General features: G+C 36.8%; 2 protein-coding genes across 3 annotated transcripts in view; one reads left to right on the forward strand and one right to left on the reverse strand.

Annotated features, from left to right (window-relative positions):
* The first annotated feature begins 3,860 nt into the window (after positions 1 to 3,860).
* Positions 3,861 to 13,935, forward strand: Pop4 (ribonuclease P/MRP subunit POP4). The gene is made up of 6 exons (XM_089245795.1): positions 3,861 to 4,290; positions 5,932 to 5,993; positions 8,786 to 8,988; positions 10,684 to 10,756; positions 13,434 to 13,605; positions 13,723 to 13,935. Exons 1-6 carry the CDS (start codon positions 4,227 to 4,229, stop codon positions 13,863 to 13,865), a joined length of 717 nt encoding a protein of 238 aa, XP_089101921.1. The 5' UTR covers positions 3,861 to 4,226; the 3' UTR covers positions 13,866 to 13,935.
* A 2,286-nt stretch (positions 13,936 to 16,221) lies between these two features.
* Cpsf160 (cleavage and polyadenylation specificity factor subunit 1) overlaps positions 16,222 to 23,372 on the reverse strand; it is a 69,892-nt gene continuing 62,741 nt past the window's right edge. For both annotated transcript variants that reach the window (XM_089245796.1, XM_089245797.1), the window contains 2 exons: positions 21,838 to 21,976; positions 16,222 to 16,430 (listed from right to left, as the gene is read on the reverse strand). In XM_089245796.1, coding sequence (XP_089101922.1) covers positions 16,383 to 16,430; positions 21,838 to 21,976 — 187 coding nt within the window. In that variant the 3' untranslated portion in view covers positions 16,222 to 16,382. The remainder of the gene's footprint in view (positions 16,431 to 21,837; positions 21,977 to 23,372) is intronic.

The raw sequence follows: 23,372 nt of genomic DNA on the forward strand, positions 1-23,372 counted from the left end.
TCATAGAGATCAGTGTTAAAATTGCCGATTTTACTGTAGAAATGCGGAAATTTGGCGGGATTTTCCGCCACACATCAATAATTTAAAAAAATTTTATTGAATTCTAGATTTTTGAAATATTGAGTTCGCTTATATATATATATAGAGAGAGAGAGATATACGAAGTCCAGGAGATTAAATATGAAGTAATTATCCGGAACTACTTTTGAGTTGAGATCCATGCAATAACATTGATTTCAACTTATCACTTTTGATATTCAACTGCATAAATTCATGTGGGTTAAGATATTTTAAAATTAATTATGGGCCCGTAAAAAGTACATCGAAAAAATTCCACTGCATTAATTAAGCATTTTTGGAAGCTGAAACAGGCAGATGGATAACTTGAAGTTCGGGGGGGGGGGGATCGAAATACTTAGCGCCCGTTAAAAAAGGAAGAAAGTATATTCATTTCTACGTTTCTTTAAATATAGATTTGTTTATTTCATGAGTCGCGCAGGAAGTCGCCACATTGGTTAACACGGTTTGAATGTCCCTCAAAGAAAGAGGGAGATATCACGTGATATAAAAAGCCCCATTAAAGAAAACCCGGGCAGCTCCGGGTATTATAGTTAGTTTTTAATAAATGTCTCCAAAAACTCTTTTTATTATAGTTTAATTAGTTCAAAACAAATAATCGAACGCGGTATTTTAAAGTATCGTCTTTACGTAAAGGGTTAAATTATGTTTCTGTACATAATATTTTAGATATGTGATCATGTTAAAAATGATTTTAATCAATATTTTGATTCAGTTTTTCATCATGACAGAATGAATGCAAATCGATTGAACAGAAACGGAGAGATGATGAAAAACTCATTTTCAAATTGAGTCTGGTGGGTGTTTAGAAGATATGCCCGAAATTTACTACCACCAGTTGAAAGCAGTTTTCGCGTGCTCAGGAAGTTCTTAGTAGGTCATTCAGTAGGTCATCCAAACACCCTCTTTTAGACAATTCCCTACAATTTCTACATGGAACAAGCAACACCATGAAGATTGAGAGTAGTTTCGGAATCAGTGACTAACCTAAAAATAACCGATTTTCAAAAAAAAACACACACACTACACGATCCAAGCAAATAATAAAATGACGATGTCAATTTATATGTATGCATTTACATTAGACCAGCCGGTTCCGTCATTCACGCTGGAAGTGGGGGCGTATCTCCACCCATAGATTTGATAAATATGATGTTCAGCATATCAAATTTCTCTTTCAATGAGCGGGAAACCTCGATCATTTTTGTCGCTCCACGGTCATTTTCTACACACTAGGGCTAATTAGACCAGGACCTACAATTTACTGCCGATTCCGAACGGTAGGATTGTTTTTATACTCATCTATACGTTGGTGCGCTAACCCCTCGATAGGGACTCCCTGCGGTAGCAATTTTTTCTGTGGTCACGTCGCCGTTTCTGTTATACCCCTGTGTCAGGAAAAGTTTCTGACAAGGACAAACCGGGTATCGAACTCGCGACACCTCTAAACATCCTTTGGAACTGGCGAGTATCTTATCGACCTGGGCTACTGCTCTTCCCAGGGAAGCATCGACATCTTAAATACTTAATCTATTCCTATATTTATTTACAGCTAGCGAAAATGCACGTGAAATGAATAAAATATTTCTTGTAGCATCAATTAATATTACAAAGTTACCGATACTGCGTTTGTTAAGAATGGTTAGAATTTCAAAATACTCCATTAATTAAACATTTCTGATTAACCGGTCAAAAATTGTAATCGATTCCCAGGCCTAATATATACATTTCGCCGGTGCAAAATAAATATTCATTGTACCCAGTGCTGTCTTAACGCATGGACACACCCGGGTGCGGCCCGGGGGGGGGGGGGGGGCCTCTTAAAAATGAGTAGTTGAATTTTTCGAAAATTTGCAAGGTAGAGCCTCCGAAAAGTCATTTGGCCCGGGGGCCCATGATGCTCTTAAGACGACCCTGGTTCTAACCCCCACCCTCTTTAGGAGAAAAAAAATGAAAAGCCCTCCCTCGAGAAAATTCTGCATACGTAGCCGACTGATTTAATGTATGTAATGTAATGTACATAGGAATGTACAGGAGTTTTCACATAGGAATACGGTGAATTGACATCATCATCATCGTGCCCCTCCCCTCCAGAGTTTCTAGTCTATCTCTGCCAATGTTCATTGGGGGTTCAACTGTCTCCTGAATGTCTCCTGAATACGAAATCAAGTATCCACTCTCAATGGTTTAACTGAGCTCCATGACATACCCCCCCCCCCACTCCCCACACACACATACACAATGGTAGCATGGGCCCTGGACAAATATTATTATTGTTTTTTAACACGAAAATTCGCCCCCCAAAGTACTCAGTCTAGGGCGACCAGGCTCCAGGATGTGGCGGGGGGGGGGGGCGCCATTGGTGAGCATCGAGACGCTCTAGCAGAGAGAGGAAAAATTTTATTCTTACATGAAATGTGCCTTCTGACTTTTTCCCCCCAGATGAGAAGGGCGGGGGGCGACATTCTAATTTTTACACCTGCGCAGACCTGTTGTTTCTCCACGCATAGAATTTCGCTATCTGTGCTGAACGACAAAATAACACGCTACCTTATGCAATATAGGGAATTTTTAGAGGGAGGGACCAGAGCAGTGAATGACCGAAAGATTGATCTTGAGAGTGGAAACGAGTACCCCACCAGGAGCCCCTTGTAGTCCTTCAACCAAATTATCGTAGACAAATTATGCGTATAATAGATATTTAATCCAAAGAAGGAGAAGGGGGAAAGGAGTTCCAAAAATTTTTTCTCGTTCCCAAACTAAAGCCCGGTTTTCCTAGGAATAGGTTTGTTGCGCAGCGTGAACCGGATTAGACTATTTCTCGCCGACAGCAACGTGTTACATAATCACGCTACGCGTTTGTGATTTCCTAGCGAGGCGCATCAGATCAGGGCGGCTATATAAAGTATATGGCTTTGGCATCAGCTACTCTGTCTGCATGCTCCGGTTTGAAGGGAAAGGAAATAAAACACACAAGAGTGAAGAGAATATCGGCAAAACCGCGGCGCACGACGCATTTGACTCCTCCAGAAGGAGTCAGCCAATAACACCCAACGTAAAGCGCTGTCGTGAGCCGTATTGCGCTGTGTAGGAAAACAGTCATGCTGCTTTTCTTACTGGCGAGTGGACGACGTGTCGCGCTGGGCGAATCACGTTGCACGCGGCACAGGAAACCTGCTCTTAGGAAAACCCGGCTTTAAAGACACTGAAGAGGGACGAAATTTGAAATTTTTCGGGTAATTAAAAATTAAAAAAAAAAATATATATATATATATATATATATGAGAACAAGTAATTTGCAAACACTCAGTAGTGAACCGGAGCAGTTGCCCCAAAAATTTCCTGAGGGCCCTACTAAAATAAGTTGGAAAAAAAATCTTGTGTTTATCAATTCAATAATTTTGGTGGTATTCGTTTGGTCATACACCCATTATAGGAGACCTTGGCCCAATATTACTGATTCAGAGTTTCAGCGTCCATAGATTATAAAAATATATAAAATTCGCCTGAAAAAAATTTCCACTGCTTTATTTCTAGTTTCTTTGCTTTTGACGGCTCCTTACACTCCGAAGAAAGAACTGAACTTGCCATCCAGCTCAGTTTGTGGGGTTTACTCGAAGGGAGCTGTCGTCTGCTTCATTCTAAGTACTTTGATTTTGATGGCTCCTTACGCTCCAGAGAAAGAACTGAACTTGACATTCAGTTCAGTTTGTGGACATGGATCGTAGGGAGCTGTTGTGAACGAAAACTTCTGCTGTCGTCTGCTTTTTTCTAGGTGCTTTGTTTTTGATGGTTCCTTGTGCTCTTAAGAAAGAACTGAACTTGCCATCCAGTTCAGTTTATGGACTTTTCTCGTAGGAAACTACACTGAATAAAAATTGCTTCTTGATCCGAAATTCATTGTCACGATTTGAGTCATCTTGCTTTTTGACAGTAGATGGCAGCAAAACACAGTGTATTAGAACCACTGAGCTATAGGCACTTAGCTATAAGTAAACTTTACTTATAGCTCAGTGGTTGAAAGTAAAGCAGGTGACAGCACCAACAGTATAAATTTCTCGGGGGCCCTCCTCTGTTCATTGATCTTTGGCTAGCAGTTTTAAAGTGCCAACACAATTCTCAGCTTGTGTTTACAAACAAACGGACACATGGCGAATCCCAAAGCTGCAAAAATGACACCTGAGAGGCAACCAAGATATTCAGATGAAGAAGGTAATTCATGCACAAAATTAAGTTGTTGTTTTTATCAGTATTTATATGCTACCATATTAATATGAATTTGGAATTGCCCGTGTCAATTAATTTATTCACAATTAGAAAATAGAATAAATGCGCATTTTTTTCTCAACACAATAACCTCATAGAAACTCCTTTTTGGAAGTTTGTATTTAACGAAAATTCAAAATTGGGCTATGATTCCATGAATGCTGTGGAATATGGCAACTTTTTTTTTTTACCCGATGCCAAATTTGGCTGGAATTGGTGGTTTCGCTGTTTTAACTACAGTCGCCCCCCACCCCAGTATTCACAGTTCTTTTTCCTTCATTGGGAAAATTTTTCGGAAACAACAATCGTCATTCACGTGTTTTATTTACAAAATTTGAGTTGTGAGTGTTTGGGATGGCTCATTCTTCTAGTGCTACTGATAATGTTTTGCAAAGACAAAAAAAAGTGACAACTTGACAAGAAAAATATGATATATTGACTATGCTTGGCGAAAGTAAGTCAGTACCTGCTGTGGTCCACCATTGCAAAATCAATGAATCTACGATGAAATATATCAAGAAAAGAATAAGCCGCAAACTTGGCGTGTCCCTTATAGCAAAACTGTTCCGATTTGGAAGTCTGGGAGGGGGCACGGTCATTATTGCCGGGGGGGGGGGCGTAATGATGATGTCAATTTATATATACATTAGATCAGTTGACTCCACCTTTTGACGCTGGGGGACAATCCCCCCGTATCTCCGCCCATGATGCATATGGGTACATGATAAAGCCCACCGTTATTTTCAAATCTGCGAAACCGTGAGTATTTAATATGTGAACTTTGATTTTTCAATGTCCTTTGCCTATGGAGTTAGTGTGAAGTATAGTAGTAAGCTAGAATATATAGTTCTGTACATTTGTAAATGTGTCGTTGTCCATATAGATGGCGCACTCTCCTCATGCTGCTTCTTGTGTGTTTGCTTAAGTGCAGTTTAATTTTGTACTGCTGATATGTAAACATGTTTTCTTAATGATTGCACTCTTTACCTATTATACAGATTAATAACGTGTGAAGTTTATAATATGTTTTATCTTGTGATGACATCACATTAACATAAATGGTGACCCAAACATGATGTAGTCATAAGATAAAACATATTAAGTAGTTAACAATTTATATTAATATATAGTAAGTAAGAAGTACAATGAGGAAAAAACAGGGTCGTCTTAAAACCATTATCGCCCCCCAGGCCAAGTAACTTTTGTGAGGCCCTACCTGGCCAATTGTTGAAAATTGTTTTTGTGAGGCCCCAGGTCCATGTGTTTTGGCACTGTGAAGAAGACATGTTAATGAATCAGCAATACAAACTTAAACTGGACTTGAGCAGCTACGCACAAGAAGCAGCACGAGGAGGGTGTGCAATCTATATGTACTAGGTACTACTACTATGATGTTTGGCACCTAGAAAATTTTCTAGTTACTGAGGAGATCAAATCTTGGCATGATCAAAATTCGCTAAGTTAATGTTTACCTTGTTTGCAGAATCATAGCAACATATTGATAAAATCTTATGCGTATGGTTATGAAATGTAAGGCGTTAAATATTTTTTGAACTTGCTAATTTTAAGAGATTTCTATATTTCCAGTTTGTCTTCTTCGAACTTTACCCGAATCCATTGAAAATGTGAGCCTTAAACTTGGCCTCCAGGTAATATATTTCATGATTCTTGATATAATTGAAGGAAAAAAATTATTCTATGTAATTTGATAATTTTTTAATTTAAATAAAGGTTTTTTCAGGCTACGATTTCATGAGGGAAATGAATACCGATTTGGGAAACAGCTATAGTATAATCCCTTTTTGTTGACAGATGTTGGCGATTCTTAACATAACATCTTAGTGATTTAAAATACAGTGAAACCTCTTCAAATGGCAAACTCTAAACAATGGTTGCATTTCGTTGGAACCAAACATGTCCCATAGACTTCATGGACTTGATATTATACGTAACCTCTGAACAACAGCCACTTTGGGCATGGAGTCGGAAAACAAATATACTTATCTTGCTGTGTGGATTGATATTTATTTTAGAAACCCACTTTGACTTGGGGTTGTCTTAATGCAGGGGCTCATGTGGGCCTCTTGGTACATGGGAGGCATTAGATGACCTTGCATAACAATTAAAATAAATTGTCCAATTCGTAAGATCTCAGTGCACTGCTAGACCAGAGGGAGGGGCCTTCATGATGCTGAAACATGACTGTTTTCGTGGGCCGAGTTAAACCCACTCTGCAGACCAGAATTAGTGCCCGAGTGGCAAGATACTCGTCTACCACCAAATGAAGGTTGCTGTCACGGTCCTGGGTTCAAATCCGCGGGAGGCTAATAGATAAGTTATTTGCCCTAACAAACTTGAGGTGACCACTGATAGACAGCGCCTTTATTTCTGACCCATCTTATTAATGGCAGTATATTGCAATATAGTGATATGGCCAGAGTTGGTGTTTGGTGAATTAGTGCACTTTGCTATAGGGAGGAGAGGGTAGAAACTCTGGCTGAATGTTTTTCGTCAAAAACTGACCCATGTATAAGCCGACCCTCCCGATATATAAACAATTTTTCTGAACAAAAATAACCTTTCTTGTACATGAGTATATATGGTATCTCTCTATAGCAGTTAAAATTTTTGCTACTGTCATTCTTGTGTTAAATAATGCAATGGTCCCTGGAATGGTTCTCTGGAGAAAAAAAACGTCGGACTCTATTTTTAATGATAAGATGATTAAGACAAAAAAAAAGATCTGGGTTTGATCAAAAAAAAGGTCTCTGGGTTCAATAAAAATATGATTACAGGAATGAAACTATAACGGCTAGTATGCAAAAAATAGGCTCACCACAAAGAGCAACATTCCTAAAACGGTACAAATATTCAATCATTATGCTTCCACTCATAGTTAGAAAAACTGATGGCAGACGGCAGCAATACACATAACAAGCATTACACAGAAACAAATTTCACTTTAGGTTCACAACACGTACACACACATTCTGCTTGTGCGAGTTCATTAGAAATTCCCTAAAGGAATGTGTACGAAATGCATGTATGGTTAAGTATGGTAGTAATATGCAAAAAATTAATAAAAATATGAAATAGACAACCTGAGAGAAAACGAGATATTTTGACAAGGCAAAACCAAATGTAACATACGTAGGGAAAAAATTGTGTGTATATACAATATAACGTATAAATGAAATGTTTACAGACTGATTGCTTAATCGGTTCAAACACCACGCCCTATACAAAAGCCTAATATTGCTAGCGACCTCTGTCGGAGACTTTCACATTCAGACGATAACCAAGTAAAAAAAGAAGAAATAAGAATTGCTGGCAGAAAAAAAACGCCAACAGAAGAAAATTTTCAACCAGAAAGAAAAGTGCCAACAGGCTGGGTAGGGAATCTCCAAAGAAAAAAAGGGATTATACTATAGTTGTTCTCAACCAAGATTTTCTTTGTGTGTGATCTGATTCCTAGCTTATATTAGCTCATTATAATGACCATGCATTGTAGCGACTATTCTATTAAAGTGACAGGTGCAATAACTTCTGAATGTTTTTATCAAGATCATCCAATATAACATCTATTTTCAATGGAAGGATGTGGGTCGTTATAATGTGTGTAGGCTGTATAACCGAATTATGAGTGGCGCCTCTATTCTGCAGGTGTTCTACTGACTTGTAAAATTTCGGAGTCGTCATGTCTGCATAGAACTTCAACAACTAGAGGTTCACCTCACAGTTTGAGAATTGGGAACCTTCTAAATACTTCTAGGGTATAATTTGAAGACCAGGACTTGACAAATCACAGGGAAAAAATTCTGGTATCAGTCAAACTGTTTAGAAGCCAAATGTTACAGCCAAAGCCTAAAACCTGCCAGTTAATCTGGCTAATGTCAGAATTTCGGGCTTTGGCCAGCCAGTTTGTGTGGAGTGGCTAGAGAACCTTGGCTAAAAAAAAAGTCATGATTTGCGGGACGGGGGGGGGGGGGGGGTCATCGCCAAATTGATGTACTTTTTTGTGATAATTATGACCATTTATAATGATAATTTGGCCATGGCAACCATAATTAACAATCAAATGAATCAGAATATCTGTATTTTAGGGGGATTGATATAGATATTATAAGTATATCCAGCCACTTTCCATCTTTACTTCAGAAAATGGAAGCCAGATGGCAGCATGAATATGAAAAAAAACATAACTCGACAGCAAAAATATGTTAGGGCCAAGCATACACTCAGAACACACATTCTCTCTGGCATGTGCCGATTCGCTAGAAATTCCGTAGAGGAATGTGTACAAGATGCAAGTTCGGTTAAGTAGTAGCTACTTTCAACCAGTGTCTGAAATTCTGTGGAATTTCGGCCAGGTCAAATGGCCACTTCCTGACTTTCGTCATAATATATATAATATATAATTGGTGTCATTATTTATTTGTAGAGAGTTAGCCGAGATTACATCAAGCAGTTTCTCCAGCAAACTATGCCGCTGTCATCTCAAGATCTCCATGAATTCAAGAAATTTGTATTTTCCTTCGCTAAGTACAAATCCAGGAAAAAACTGAGGCCAAAAAAGAAGACTTTCCTGAGTGCGAGAAAGCAAAGGGAACTTGGCGTCTACAAACTTGACAAAAACAACACAAAGTATCTATATTTTTACTTTGTATGAAGTACTGAATCATTTTCATGATTAAACCTCTGCAAAGTTATATAGTTGAGCAAATCTGAATACTGTACGTCTGTTATAAGAAGTGGTGTCCAAGTCATCATGTTTGAGCACCCACAGGAATTTGTGATACGAGTCGAGCACCCCAGAACTCGTTCAGAAATCAAAATTACCTACATAAAGACCAAGATGAGCACCCACAGGTTTTAAATACTTCCGATGAAAAGAGAAATTTTGATTATGACTGACTTCTCGAGATAAGGAATAAATACTTGTATTTTCAACTTCAGCTCATTGACATTACATTGTAAATAACTTGTAATAACAAGGCACTCAAAATTTTTTAACATATATTGATATTGCGATGAACTAAAAAGTTTAGGAAACTGGTTTGGATGATAGCACTGACACTATAGCTGATTGCGATTACTTCCCCCACCCACACACATTTTATTATATAGTAGAGTCTAGATTATCTGGAAATCTCTGTTAAGCATCTGGTTTTATTACAGCACTGGGCATAAGGAAATTATCAACAATGTCCCAAATTTTGCTACTGATGACAATTACATAGCTGCCAAGTCTTCCAAATTTCAACTGTGTTGTAAAAAATCCCTACTTTGGGGGGGGGGGGGAATGTTCTCATCAAATTTAGCTGGATGAAAATTTTTTTTCTTTTTCTTTTGTTCCTGAAATGATGTCAGAGGCCACAAAATAGAATATGCCCAAATCGGTGATGTATGTCGCAGAAAAATCAGTGTTTCTGCAGAATAATCTGGTAGAATTTCAAAAAAGTTGTAGAAAACACTGTTATGGAAATTTTTATTACAGAAAAAATTCAAGACATTCTGCTTTGGAGTGAGAGAGGTCACAGGCATAATGTAAATTGCTGCCATTGCATCAAATCACAAAAAAATATTTCATTTGGAGGGGTGAAGAAGAAATTCGTCAAGTAACCAGAACCAATTTGATTTCGATATCAGAAATTAGTGGGATGACATATCTGGTATGACCACATCTACTGTTTGCGTGTCCCATTTCAGGCCCGATAGCAATTTTTTTGTTGTGATTTGATCTAAGAGTAGTAGTGCTAGGTAAAGTAGGTAATTTAACCTATTGATTGAAGATGATTGGTGACTTGGCACTAATCGGGAAGGCTTGAACGATGCGACGTTTTTGCAAGAGGGAAAAAATTCCTACAATTTTACTTTAATGAGAAATCTTTGTATTGTTTTTCAGAAATTCCTCTTATTTTTGTATGGAATGTGGATCCACACGAAAACCTCCTGAATGCTCATTCTCTAAAGTTGGCAGCTATGTAATTAAGGTGAAAAGATTTCGCAAGTGTGTATAATCAATAACAAAGCCTCTTGAGTGATTTTTCATAAGCCATTGATCAAGGGCTCCAATGTCGCTAAAAACTTTGTGTAGGATACAGTCACAAAGCAAAGGCCAACCTAATTGCCATTGTTTGTGGGATATGCATTTTCCTGAATAATCATTCAACATGTAATTTTTTTTTCATCTCGTACCCCTGAAAATGCTCTCCCACATCCCCGGTTAAGAACCATTGTTCTAGAGATTTAAATAGAGATTATTTTTATTCACGAAAACTGACTTTCCATTGCTGTGATGTCATGAAATTAAAATTTTCATAATATATATTTTTGCAGATTTAGTATATTCGTGCCGATTCACGAGATGTGGAAAGAATACATGCGAGGAATTCTACAATTGAAAGGGCAAGTTTATTTTTTCTCTCGTGTTTTGCATAATTTTCTTTCTCAAATTTTAAATTGCATTAAAGTAGGCATATTACACAACACATTTTCTTCTGTAGTTCTGCATTCATTGTATAGCTATGCGATGATACATTGGTGTCACAACTGTGTGTTACAGTAGAACAAGAATGCTCAACCTTTAGGAGAGTGCAGGCCATGTCATTTGAATCATGGGGAAATGTGCTGTGGGCCGCTTGAGTGATCTCTTAACTATGTAGCAGTTCACTTGAGTGATCTGTAAATGGACTGCAGGTCACATAAGTGGTGTGTAAATATTCCATGTGTCACTTAAGTGATCTATAAATGTACCCTGAGTCAATTGAACGCTATGGAACTGTGCCACGAAATATTGGTACATTGGGGTACTCAAGTGATCTCAAATTATGTCGCAACTCCCTTAAGTGATCTGTAAATGTGTCCACTTAGTTCATTTTTACAAAATTAGGTTTGGGGTAACGGGCCACATTCAGCCTGCAGGCCATGGATTGAGCATACATACAGAAGAGCCACTCCTTAACCTGAAGGAGTGGATCTGAAACATACAACCACTTGTATGTATATACCACTGTTCTCAGTCTTATGTGTAACATAAAACTTAGAATCCTATGATTGGTCGCAGTGAGTGATGAAAGTAATATGTCACAGATGGCGGCGACTATGGGTAGCTTATTGATAAACCTATATTCTTCTACAGGTTCTAGCATACCATTTCTTGTCTGATTCAACGTAGTTTGTAAATTGTCAGACTTTGAACCCAAATGACCCTGGTTCGAATCCAGCTGCTAATGGATTAAATGCAATTTTCTCCCCCCCCCTCCCTTTCAATATTTTTGCTGATCTTTATGCACGCGTGTAAGGAACGTTATATCTTGTTGACTCGCGTAACATATATATGAATATCAGATCAATGAAATATTGTGGCGATATCACAGGTAAAAAATATTTAAAAAATAATTTTCTGAAAATGTGTCCACACGATTCCATGGAAGTGATTGATTCCCTTATGTGAGTATCCTTGAAGTGGCAATGTATAGATAGAATTTTTAGCATTCAATCTGCACAACACTGGCACACAAAAGAATCTAAGACGAAAATAGAAGCAAATGTAAGGAATTCCTGAATAAAATGAAATGTAAAAGCTTCCACAATGGTAGATTGAAACCAGAGACCTTAGAGCAGGGGTTTTCTCAGTCTTTATGCATGGGCCGCGGATCACTTTGGCCCTTGAAGCTTTTTGTCATGGCCCACAGATTATTTTCAGAAAAAGGTTGAAAACATTGAAGTGAATATAATGATCAATTTTTCACTCTTAAAAAAAGGTCTCTTCACATTCTCCTGAAGTTATTCTTCCGTTTTTCTGAGGCTTAGTCTGCCCTGGACCGGAATTTGCCATAAGGTTTTGGTGACCATACCCACAGAACGACATAGACTTAGTTGAGGAGGTACAGAGAAAAAAACGCATGTCCTTCTTGACACACAAGGCTTGAGCTATGAAGAAAGACTTGATTTCTTGAATAGGTTTACATTGGAGGAATGCAGGCGTCGGGAGATATGATCAAAATTTTCAACGGGATGGACCTTGAATTATTAATACACCTTCAATCAACTACTTAGATAAGACAACTATAATCTTTTTATGGGCAGTATATCAGGTTTATGTATTTTAGTTTTATTTGAAATACATATTTTTTTCAGCCATCTCGCTGTGCTAAATGCCTATTGTGGCCTTTGTGTATTCATATTTAAAAACGATTAATTCTAAAATTGGTGAAAGAAATAATTCTGGAACGAATTAATTAAGAACTAGTTTTAGAGTTTTTGAAACAAATAATTTCAGAAATAGTCAAAAAAATAACTTATAAATCTGAGAGAAATAATTTCTGATAGAAATTATTTCACAATCAATAAAAGAATAATTGCATAATTTTTGAAAGAAATGATTTCAAGATATATATTGAGAAGGAAAATAACTTCAGAAATAGAGAAATAATTAAAGAGTCATTTGATTCAAGTGATTTCAGATTAATTTCAGAATTAATTTAATCATTAATTAGTCACTTTTTTCAGTTTTAGTGAAAAAAATTAAAGAACTAAACAAAATTTACAATTAATAAAAGAAATACAGTAGACTCTCGCTAATCCGGCACATATCAGACCGGGGGGGGGGGGGGTGTCGGATTATTGAAATCACACTACTGGAAGTTAATTGAAAAAGACCATTTAAATAATACAAACTTTTGCACACAGACATAGTGTATATAATATGTTTTCTTCTATATTCTAAGAAAACCCACCTAAAATAATGCTGGATTACTTGATGAGCTGGATTATCGGGGGTTTAACAGTAATTTCAGAATGAATGTCTTTTTGTCTCTGTTTAACTCTGGGTCCTGCGCCCCTAAAATTAAGATGTCACTAAATTACATGAGGTGGTGGGCGGCAAGCTTCATTAGAAGTTTCAAACCATTTGCAGCTGGATTCAAACCAGATTTCTTTGGGCCCTCAAATTGGTGCTTAACCAACTACGTTGAATCAGATGAGAAATGATGCACTAAATTTGTTCCTTTTTAACCTCCTTAAATGAATACTTGAATAGGTCTCATTTGATTGAACTTAATAGTTACTCTCTTCACTCTAGAGAGTTGCCAGATAATCGGATTAATCTGTACCAGAAGCTTGTGAAAGCTGATTATCATGGATGCATGCTGACTGTGAGTTCATCTACGTGTCCAAATTATATTGGAATCAGTGGCATTGTGGCTCAGGAAACAAGGAATGTTTTTCGTTTAGTCACTGTGGACAATAAAGTCAAGAGTACGTACACTTGCATTATTTTCTTGTATGAAAATCACTCGTTATTTTTTGGCTGATCTATTTATAACATCACGTACACCTATTGATGTATTTTTTTATATTTTTCTTCTCATTTAGATATTCCAAAAAGAGGATCAGAGTTCAGTTTCCAGTTGGATGGATTCCTCTTCAGAATTTACGGCCAAAACTTTTGCTTTCTTCCCCATGATCGGGTTAAATTAAAGTTCAAAACAAAATCAATTATACATTTCCATGAATAAAGTCATTCATTTCATTTGTATTGAAAAAATTATGTATATACAGTTTTTGATTAAACACTAATCACAAGTATTTGAAATGGAAATAAAAGTTAATGGAATGTTAGCCAGATCTAAACAAGTATAGTGCAAAGAAATCATTCTACACCCTTTTCCACCATTATCAAGTTGTAGTTTCTCAATACTCCCATGTACAAATTTTGAGGGAAGGTAGATATGAACCATATATTCATACAGTGAAACCTGTACGTGGCGGAATGTCAAGGGACTGAAATAATATTCAGTTTCAGACATATTTCCATTTTATAAAGGTGAAAATTAAAGTACTAATCATTGAACGAACTATATTTTGATTGTGTTTAAGAAAGGTTTCCATCTCATACAGTGTCCGTCTTAAACAAGTTTCACTGTATAAGGAAGCATGACTGGAAACAGGTGGTGCTATACACTATAGGATTCCTAGGTAGATTAAAAAATGTTGGAACTTTCAAGGCGATTGTATATGAAATACCTGTTGCTTTTAACACGGTGGCAGAAATATTTATTGCCACTGCTAATATCTGTGATATGGAAGGTATCTTTATGAATTCTGACGCGATTGACACATGTTTAAAAAGAAATACGGTAAACATATATTGGGATAAATCGAAACTATCCATACTTATAGATTAAGACAACTATAATCTTGTATGGGCAGTACGTATATTTATATTTTATCATAATTATTAGTTTTTTATTGCTCTTATTGGGTTTCTGTATTTTTGATATATTTCAAAACCATATTTTTATGGGCATCTTCTTTTCGGCCACCTCATTGGGCATTTTGTCTGTTATAGCCTTTGTATTCAAAAGTGTTCTGCAATTCACAGGTTGTACTGTTCAGTTTCACCTAATGAAACGCTTCACACTGCTTCCTACATTGTTCTTGTTTTTTTTCTTGTGTCACTCCTGTCAGATGAAGTTTCCAGTCATGATTTCCTACGTGAATACCAGACTCTAACCACTGAACTTTAGCATTGCAATCGCTAAAAAACGATAGCTAGAACAAGGGAATTATGGGCACATGGGATTAGGATCCCGCTGGTGTATCAGGCTGAAAGTGATCATTTAACTATTAATTAACGTCTGACTATTAGGGGCAAAGAAGCATATTAAGCCGCAGAAGAATAAGGGCTACAGAGAGAGAGAAAATACAGTGCGGATATACATAGTTGACACTCGTTAAAGCGACCATTCTATTATAACGACCGGCAGGATAAATCCCACATGTTTCCATATAACGACTATCATAATGTTTACCTTTCGATATAACATTAATTTTTTACTAGACAATGGGGGTCAACAGTATATGCATGAAGTTTAAAGTTCATAAGCACCCACATAAAAAGAGGAGAGCGCAGAAGTCTATGAGGACAAGTTAGTGTCACTGCAACATTACTTTTTTTATATACAGTAGAGTCTCGCTTATCTGACATAAATGGGAAAGCAGAACATCGGATAATACGGAGGTGTGAAGAAAAAGCCTATTAAACGTCAAACTTTTACACATTATGAGCCTAATAATCACATTTTACAACAAAACAGAGAAAATTGACTGATTACAGAATATTCTGAAGTTAAATACAGTATACTTAAAAAGTTTAGTCCTAACTCAGTGATGATTTAAAGAAATTTGTGATCATAATCTGCTTTTCTGACGAGCGTTGTTTCTTCGCTGCCAAGTCTTGCCATTTTTGAAGCATTATTATGTCGATTCCTGTAGCTGCTTCTTGTTGCTCAATGTACTTAATCATAGTTTGTAGAGCCTTAGTCGTTATGCTAAATTCGGAGAGGCTCAACAGTTGGTGCTTGATCTTGCGTTTCAATGTCATAGCAATTGACAATAGCAACAATTTCTTCAGTTATTTCATATTGATCATCCTAGTGTAGACGAGTGCACCACTGTACAGTCATGGGTAACTAATTAGCTGCAGTAGAGTTGGAAGCAATAAAAAATAGACTACGCTTGCAACTTAGTTCTTGTTGCTGATTGATGCGTTTTTCTGTTGTTTTGCATTAGGATGTCAGATAATACGCAATGTCCGATAAACAGGACTCTACTGTATTTACCAAAATATTCAAGCCTGCCAAGCAGAAGACAGACAAGCATGATTATTGTTATTCAATTCCCTGGACGGATCATGCTGATCCCTTGGTAATATGTGAGGATCACGTTATTATTAAAAACTTGAAAAAACTGAGTTTCTCTGAATATTTGAACGTTATTGTTGTACAATATTGCAGATCATTTTCTACTGACTCATTATATCACATAAATGAAATATCCAATATATATATATATAACAAGCACATCTGTACAAAAGTTATGAAAAACTACTTTATACAAACACAAAAAAAATTTAAATCACTTCTTTTACATTTATGGAATATTTACACGTGAGAAGTCAGTAAAAATATGTGCAATCTGTGTATTTAAAATCTCTTTCATAGTCTTATTTTTCCTAGAGTCTTTTTGGCCATTTAGAAATATGATGTGCATTGATGAACTTCGAGTAGATCATCTATAATCTATAAATAAAAGATTCATTAATTATTTGCCAACATATTAACAATATCAGTGATGATAATATCACAAATATACAATATTGCCAACAAAAGTTGATTAATTCTAGGTTTGAATTATTCACAGTATCAATATGAAATCCACGAATTGACCCCAAATTACACCTTAACCCACAGGTCTTCAACACATGGCCAGCAGACCACATTTGGCCCTCTGATCTTTTTGTCGTGGCCTGCCAATCATTTTCAGCACATGGTTGAAGACCTCGGAAAATGACTAAATCTAGAATAAATGAGAAAAATGATTCTAGGATAAATCAAAGAAAAAATAATAGAATAAATTGATGAAAATTCAGAATTATTGAAAGATATAATTTTTGAAACAAATTTCAGAATTATTGAAAAAAAACTTTTAATCAATGAGAGAAATTATTTCACAATCAAAATAAAAGATTAATTGCATAATTATTGAAAGAGATGATTTAAAGATATATTGAGAAGGAAAGTGATTTCAGACTAAAATTAATCTTGGAATTAATTAATTTAATCAGTAATTAATCAAAAAAATTTCAGAATTAGTGTTAAAAAAATTTTCAGAACTAAGCAAAATTGATGATTATTAAAAAAAAAATTTCAGAAAAAGTAAAAACCTTCAATTATTTTTGTTCCCGTTTAACTTGGGGGCCCCCCTTCTATTAAGATGTCACTTGTATTAATTTTGGAAAATGACCCTACTCCCAAGGTATGATGAAATATTTTCGACCAACAAATGACAAAAAACATACCCAAAAAATTGTTGGCCAATTTTGAAAAATTAGTTGGGATAAAAATACAAATCATAGTTGACTTAAGCAGGGTTTAGCTATATCGTGTCGAGTTAGAGGTTTCTCCCCATTGAATTTAGTATTATGCCAACCATAAGAATAATAAATGTGGAGTTCTCAAGGTTCTATTGTAGTGAAAATAATCTCAGACCTTGAAATATAATTGTTAACTCCATCTAGTGGTGAGATAAGAAAGTAGAAGGATGCCTGTGCAGGTAGCAGCAACTGTATTACAAAATATTCTGTCATATCTATGTGAGAAAGACTGACATATGCCCTCATAGGCACAAACTGTTACGTATGGCTGCAACGTCATATGATGTCGTAGCCAGAGATGACTGGTTAAACATTAACTCACACGTGAGATTCATAAGTGATGTTATTTATTACAAATGATGCTACTTTTCTGAAATCAAAAATTCCTTTTTAGCCATCAGAAAATTATGAAGATACAGAGATGTCTTAATGAAAGGATGAGAAGAATTTTCAAAGCCGTTTTAAATTGGTCTTTGGCATATTTAAAAAAAAATTAGACTACTTCCCTCCTTTTCTTTAATAACAAGAAAATTATAGCTGTACATCAGTGCTAAAGATAGATTTATATGAAAAATATAATTTAATAAACAAATTAAAAAGCCCTAACTTTCGAGAAGGAGAATTCGGTAGATTTTTGCAAGGATCCAAAAATTCTGTACAAAAATACACTCATTGCCATAAAAATTTACGCACCAAGAAATAATTGTGGGATCGAAACGAAAGTTGGCCTGAAGGTACATGTCGGGCAGATATGCAAATGATTAGAAATGCAGCGTGATTGCGCATTGCGTAATGCCACTAGAGGGCGTTGAACTTCGTTCTCCTTGGAGTATAAAACAGGTAAGCAGAGCTTGCTGGATAGTATTTAATCGTTTGCAAAGGAAATGCTGAGGTAGACATGCAGTTATGCCGCCATCGAAGACCATATGAGCAGTTGTCAGAGTTCGATAGGGGAAGAATCATCGGGATGATGGAAGCTGGGTGGTCAGCTCGGCGAGTAGCTCGTCAACTAGGCTGTTCTGATTTTACTGTGAGGAGGTGTTGGGACCAGTGGACAGAAGAGACGTCGTTTACATGGCGACCAGGTTCAGGACGCCCTCGACAGACCATTCGTCGAGAAGACCGTCACATCATCCGAAACGCACGCTTAGAGCCAACTGCCTCATTGGCCGCTATCCAGACACAGGCAGCAGCTTCACTACGGGCCCCTGTGTCTTCCCGAACCATTGCAAGGTGCCTGGCTGAAGGACATCTGGTATGGCGGCGCCCATTACGTGTGCTGCCAATGACACCCACCCACCAACACCTCCGTTTGGAGTGGTGTCGAGCACGACGGGATTGGACTGCAACAGAATGGAACCAGGTCGTCTTCAGCGACGAATCAAGATTCAACTTGAGCAGTGATGACAATCGTGTTCGTGTGTGGAGGCCCCGTGGTGAACGCTTCAATCCTGCCTTCACTTTACAGCGACACACCGCTCCCACAGCTGGTGTCATGGTATGGGGTGCTATTGCTTACGATACACGGTCACCCCTAATATTGATCCATGGCACAATGACAGCCCAGTGGTACGTCCATAACATCCTTCAGCCACATGTGTTGCCACTCATGGCAGGGCTCCCAGGAGCCATTTTTCAACAAGACAATGCTAGGCCACACACAGCAAGGATGTCACAAGACTGCCTCCGCCACATTACCACCCTTCCCTGGCCTGCTCTATCCCCAGATTTGTCACCAATCGAGCATATCTGGGATCATTTGGGACGGCAAGTTGGACACCCTACAAGGTTGGTCGAACTAGAGGCGCATTTACAGCAACTGTGGAACGAGATGTCTCAGGACATCATACGGAACTTGTATGCCTCAATGCCCGCTCGTATCGCATCGTGCATTCGTGCTAGAGGGGGGGGGTCCAACAGAGTACTAAAACTTCTGTTCATCTGTACTTTTTTCTGCAATAAATCATCCTTTTTCTTGGATTTTCTAATTACTTACTTATATCAACGTAGTACTTACATGTGTAAAATTTCGTTTCATTTTGACGACTTCTTCTGGGTGCGCAATTTTTTATGGCAATGAGTGTAAATACGAAAGGGATCTTTGAAAACATTGTAGGGATTAAATATTTTTGAGGCTTTCATGGCCGGCGTTCAATGACTTGCAAATGGTTTTCGGGCTATTAGGCCATGGTCTAAAAGATTTTCTTCCTGACGTTTCACCCACATCAGGCATCATCTGAGGTTATTCGGACATAAGTCCCCGAGGCAAGTGAGCCAAGTATGAAAAATTTCTCGCTTGCCACGGAGACTTACGTCCAAATAACCTCAGATGATGCCTGCCACAGATGTGGGCAAAACATCAGGAAAAAATATCTCTTACAACCGTTTTCAAGTCACTGTAGGAATTTTTCATTAGTAAAAGTAAAAATTTTAGGGATTTTTTTCCTGTTGCAAAAACGTGGCATCATGCAAGCCATCACCAATCATATCCAACCAGGTTAAATTACCTTTATTACTCCCAAAAGAAAAATATATCAAATCTCGCCAAAAAATCTCTTATCAGCCCAAAACGGGACATAAGGTTAAAGCAGGTACATGCAATTGAACCAATTTTGGATGTCGAATGACTGGATTGACACTGGCTGATAGGTAAATTCTGTCTTTCTATCCAAAAAACAAAATATTTTTTTTGTGATTTGAGACAATTGCAACAATCTGCACAATGCTTATAACATGATTTCACAAAGAAAAATATTTTTTTTTGGGGTAATTTCTTCAAGAATAATTTTTTCTCCTAAATGTAGGAATTTTTTACAATCACAGGGAAAATTTGGGAGATATCAAAATTTTTTGAGCCCGGAAGATGTATTAAAAATTCGGGAGACTGGCAGCTATGTCACAGTATCAGCTATATAACAGCTGTTTGTAATTTTTTCATGACTGGAGTTTTTTTTTCAGATTTAAACCTTTTCATTCTGAATTAGAAATTATTTTGATTCATGAATTTCTTTTGTATTGAGTAGTACCCAAAATAATACAGTCAGACCTGCTTATATAAAGGAGCTTGTTTTATGCAAAAATGCTAAATCAAATCGTCATGCACTAAATTCGTATTCAAGTGACAAAAAATGAAATTTCTGAAACTTGTGCTTACTACCAGTATGCACCATATTTTACTGGCAAACTGTTAATCCTAGGGGCATACTTCTAATTGGAAAAACATTCAAATAACATGCAGAATTCAGATGTGTGGCATTCATGTTGCAAGGGATTGAATAATTTAAAAAAAAATTGACTTTTTGTATGGATACCCTGATTTCAAAAGCCTAATGAGAAAGTTGTTGATGTCTCTCCTGATGCCAAAAAAAATTCTGTTTCCTAAGTGCAATATTCACTAAGATATGTGAATTTGAAAAAATGAAAAAAGTTGGGTAAAAAGCAGCAGAAACAGGGGCGTAGCCAGAAATTTCGTTCGGGGGGGGGGGGGGACCAAAGTGACAGAACAATGGATTTGGCCATCTTTTTCCCTTTTTTCGGTCATTTTCTCACATTTCGGGGGGGGGGGGGGACCAGACCCCCCCCCCCTGGCTACACCCTTGAGCAGAAACTAAAGGAAAGTGTTTCTTTCACCTCATTTATGCTGTTCCTTTCTACTTGTTTGTTTTTTCCCCCCAACTTTTCTCAGTTTTTTTTAAATTCAAATAACTCAGGGAATATTTGACTTAGAAAATGGAGAGAAGGGCAAACAATCTAATTGGGTTTTTGAGCACAGGGTGTTTGTATAAAAAGTTAATTCTTTTATTTTAATAACTACGACATAAATGATGTGTGTGTGCATCTGAGTTTGAGTATCACATTTGAATACTTTTTCTAATTGGAAGTATGCCTCTAGTATCAATGATTCACCAGTAAAATGCTGTGTGTTCATGTAGCCATGCACCTATAATACAGTATGGTTATATTAAACATTTTTCCCCAAAAAAATAAAACATGGGAGAGGAAAAATTTTGTACTGTTGCTCACATTCAAACACATATCTACACTGCAAGTTGAGTGAGGTCTGAATCACAAACATTTTTTAAAATTCTGATTTGTCTGCTTATCTTCATTTCCCATCATCATCCTTCCCTTCTACATAAGATGTTGGTGTTACTGCACATATAATAAACATTATGGAGGGAGTGAGGGAGTGATAGGCCTTTTTTTCATTATTTGACTGATATTTATCCCTCTCAGTAATTTTATGAGGGGCAGTAGAAAAATCAAAGTTTTGTGGTCCTCCTTGCATTTATTTTTCACACTCCCTCATTTTTGTATTTATTTTTTCCAAGTTTTGCTTTCAAATTGCTCATTAAATCTGAGCTACCGTGGAAACCTGCTCTCTAAATGAAACAAAATTGCCATACAACTTGCAATTACCATTGTATCAAATGAAATGCATTAATTTGCTCATTAAATCCAGACTGTTGCTGGAAGCGAGCTCGTTATAAGTGGGTCCGACTGTATACAGTGTGCACAACTATAATGAATCGAGAAATGGATAGAACTCATACCTGATCAGATGAATTCCCGATTTTTTTGGCAAGTTCTGCTTTCTCTGTAACAGAAAGATTTAAGTATTTTCCCAAGAGATCACCATCTAAAATGTTCTTAGAAGGATTCTGTAGACTTTTCTTATGACTCTTGTACATCCTGACCAAAAAAAAACAAACAAACAAGTCAATATGTATACTTACTGAATATAATTTTCACATGGTACAGTTACATTAGCACCATAAATAAATTATTGGTTGCTATGTGCCCATCTTGGAATCAATGAGCATACTTTGAAGTGGATAATTGAAAATTAGTGAAATACTGTATTGCTCAAATTTAAAAAAATTATTTTGGAGAACAAAAGTTTCATTTTTTGCATCGCCTACATGTTCATCCATTTGATCAAATCTGAAATTATCATGTGCTCTATGGTGACTTTCCTCAAATGCTTAAGTTATGTAGTAAAATATGCTCACCTACTCACTCTTTACTTTGAGACTGCATTATTGTGAATTGTCCCAACTTTGTACTCTGGAAGTCATTGTCCGAAAAGAAATGTGATGCCCATTTCTCTTTCTTTGGCTAATTAGGTTCAAGCTGACTCACATATTTGTCGTTTTCAGTTTTTTTAAATAAACAAATTTTACTATTTCTTCTCTATTTTCTAATATGTTTGCTAGAACAATGTCGAATGATTATACATTGTTAAGTGATGGTAGAGTGCAGTGCCTGCCTGCTCTGTATCCCTCTTTTGTTGGTAATTGTGGGTTCGAACCCAGATTCTGCTTGTATCACACTTTTTTTCCTATATACAATAAAACCTGTACAAAACGGAATATCACAAGACTGAAATAATAATCCATTTTAGACAGATACGCATGCATAAAATCATTAATGAAGGGCCCTATTTTTTGATTCCATTGAAGACAGTGTAAGGACCAATCATACACGATGTCCTGTGACGTCGTGCTTTGTGTTGTAGCATTTTTTGCCTTGCCAAAACTGGTATCCTGGTAATGGATCATCAGAGATTTTAATGTTTTTTGTGATTGTGCATTGTGATGATGGATGCTGTGAGTAATTTGTCATGTAAATAAATGCTCACGTTTTATCATCTCTTTAGTATCAATGCCTTTAACAGGTTTCTGTCTCATATAGGTTCCACTGCATTGTGATACCTAGACTTACAAAGTTTGCGGCTAATGAAGATAATTTGTTCCAGAATCACGTTCATTAGCTGAAAACTTTGTAAGCAAGGTATCACTGAATTTGTAACAGATGAGTTTGAGCACCATCTATCTTTCACCAAAGGCGAATAAAAAAAAGGAAACATTTTTTTACTGGGCCATTTTCAGAGCAGCATTTTTGCAACTATTCCCGCAGCCTAAGCATGAGAATAAAAACACGAGTTAACTTGTAACTGGTGAGTAATGTGTTAAGTATGATAATATATAAGTACAGTAGGTCCTCCCAAATCCAGAAAACCACAATCTAGATGCTTCAACCAAAATTTTTATTTTTCAACAGGGAACTTTTGATGTTTTCCCTTAAC

Source organism: Pholcus phalangioides, unplaced genomic scaffold (assembly GCF_987345545.1).
Source record: "Pholcus phalangioides strain wild (caught in Gottingen) unplaced genomic scaffold, Ppha-v1.0 ptg000016l_1, whole genome shotgun sequence".
In the NCBI taxonomy this organism is placed as follows: Eukaryota; Metazoa; Arthropoda; class Arachnida; order Araneae; family Pholcidae; genus Pholcus; species Pholcus phalangioides.

Excerpts from the sequence above, each read along its gene's own strand:
- Pop4 (XM_089245795.1), top strand. The coding sequence starts at position 4,227 with ATGGCGAATCCCAAAGCTGCAAAAATGACACCTGAGAGGCAACCAAGA. Across the intron at positions 4,291-5,931 it reads AAGATATTCAGATGAAGAAG|TTTGTCTTCTTCGAACTTTA; the intron begins GTAATTCATGCA and ends CTATATTTCCAG. Across the intron at positions 10,757-13,433 it reads TTCTACAATTGAAAGGGCAA|TTGCCAGATAATCGGATTAA; the intron begins GTTTATTTTTTC and ends CACTCTAGAGAG.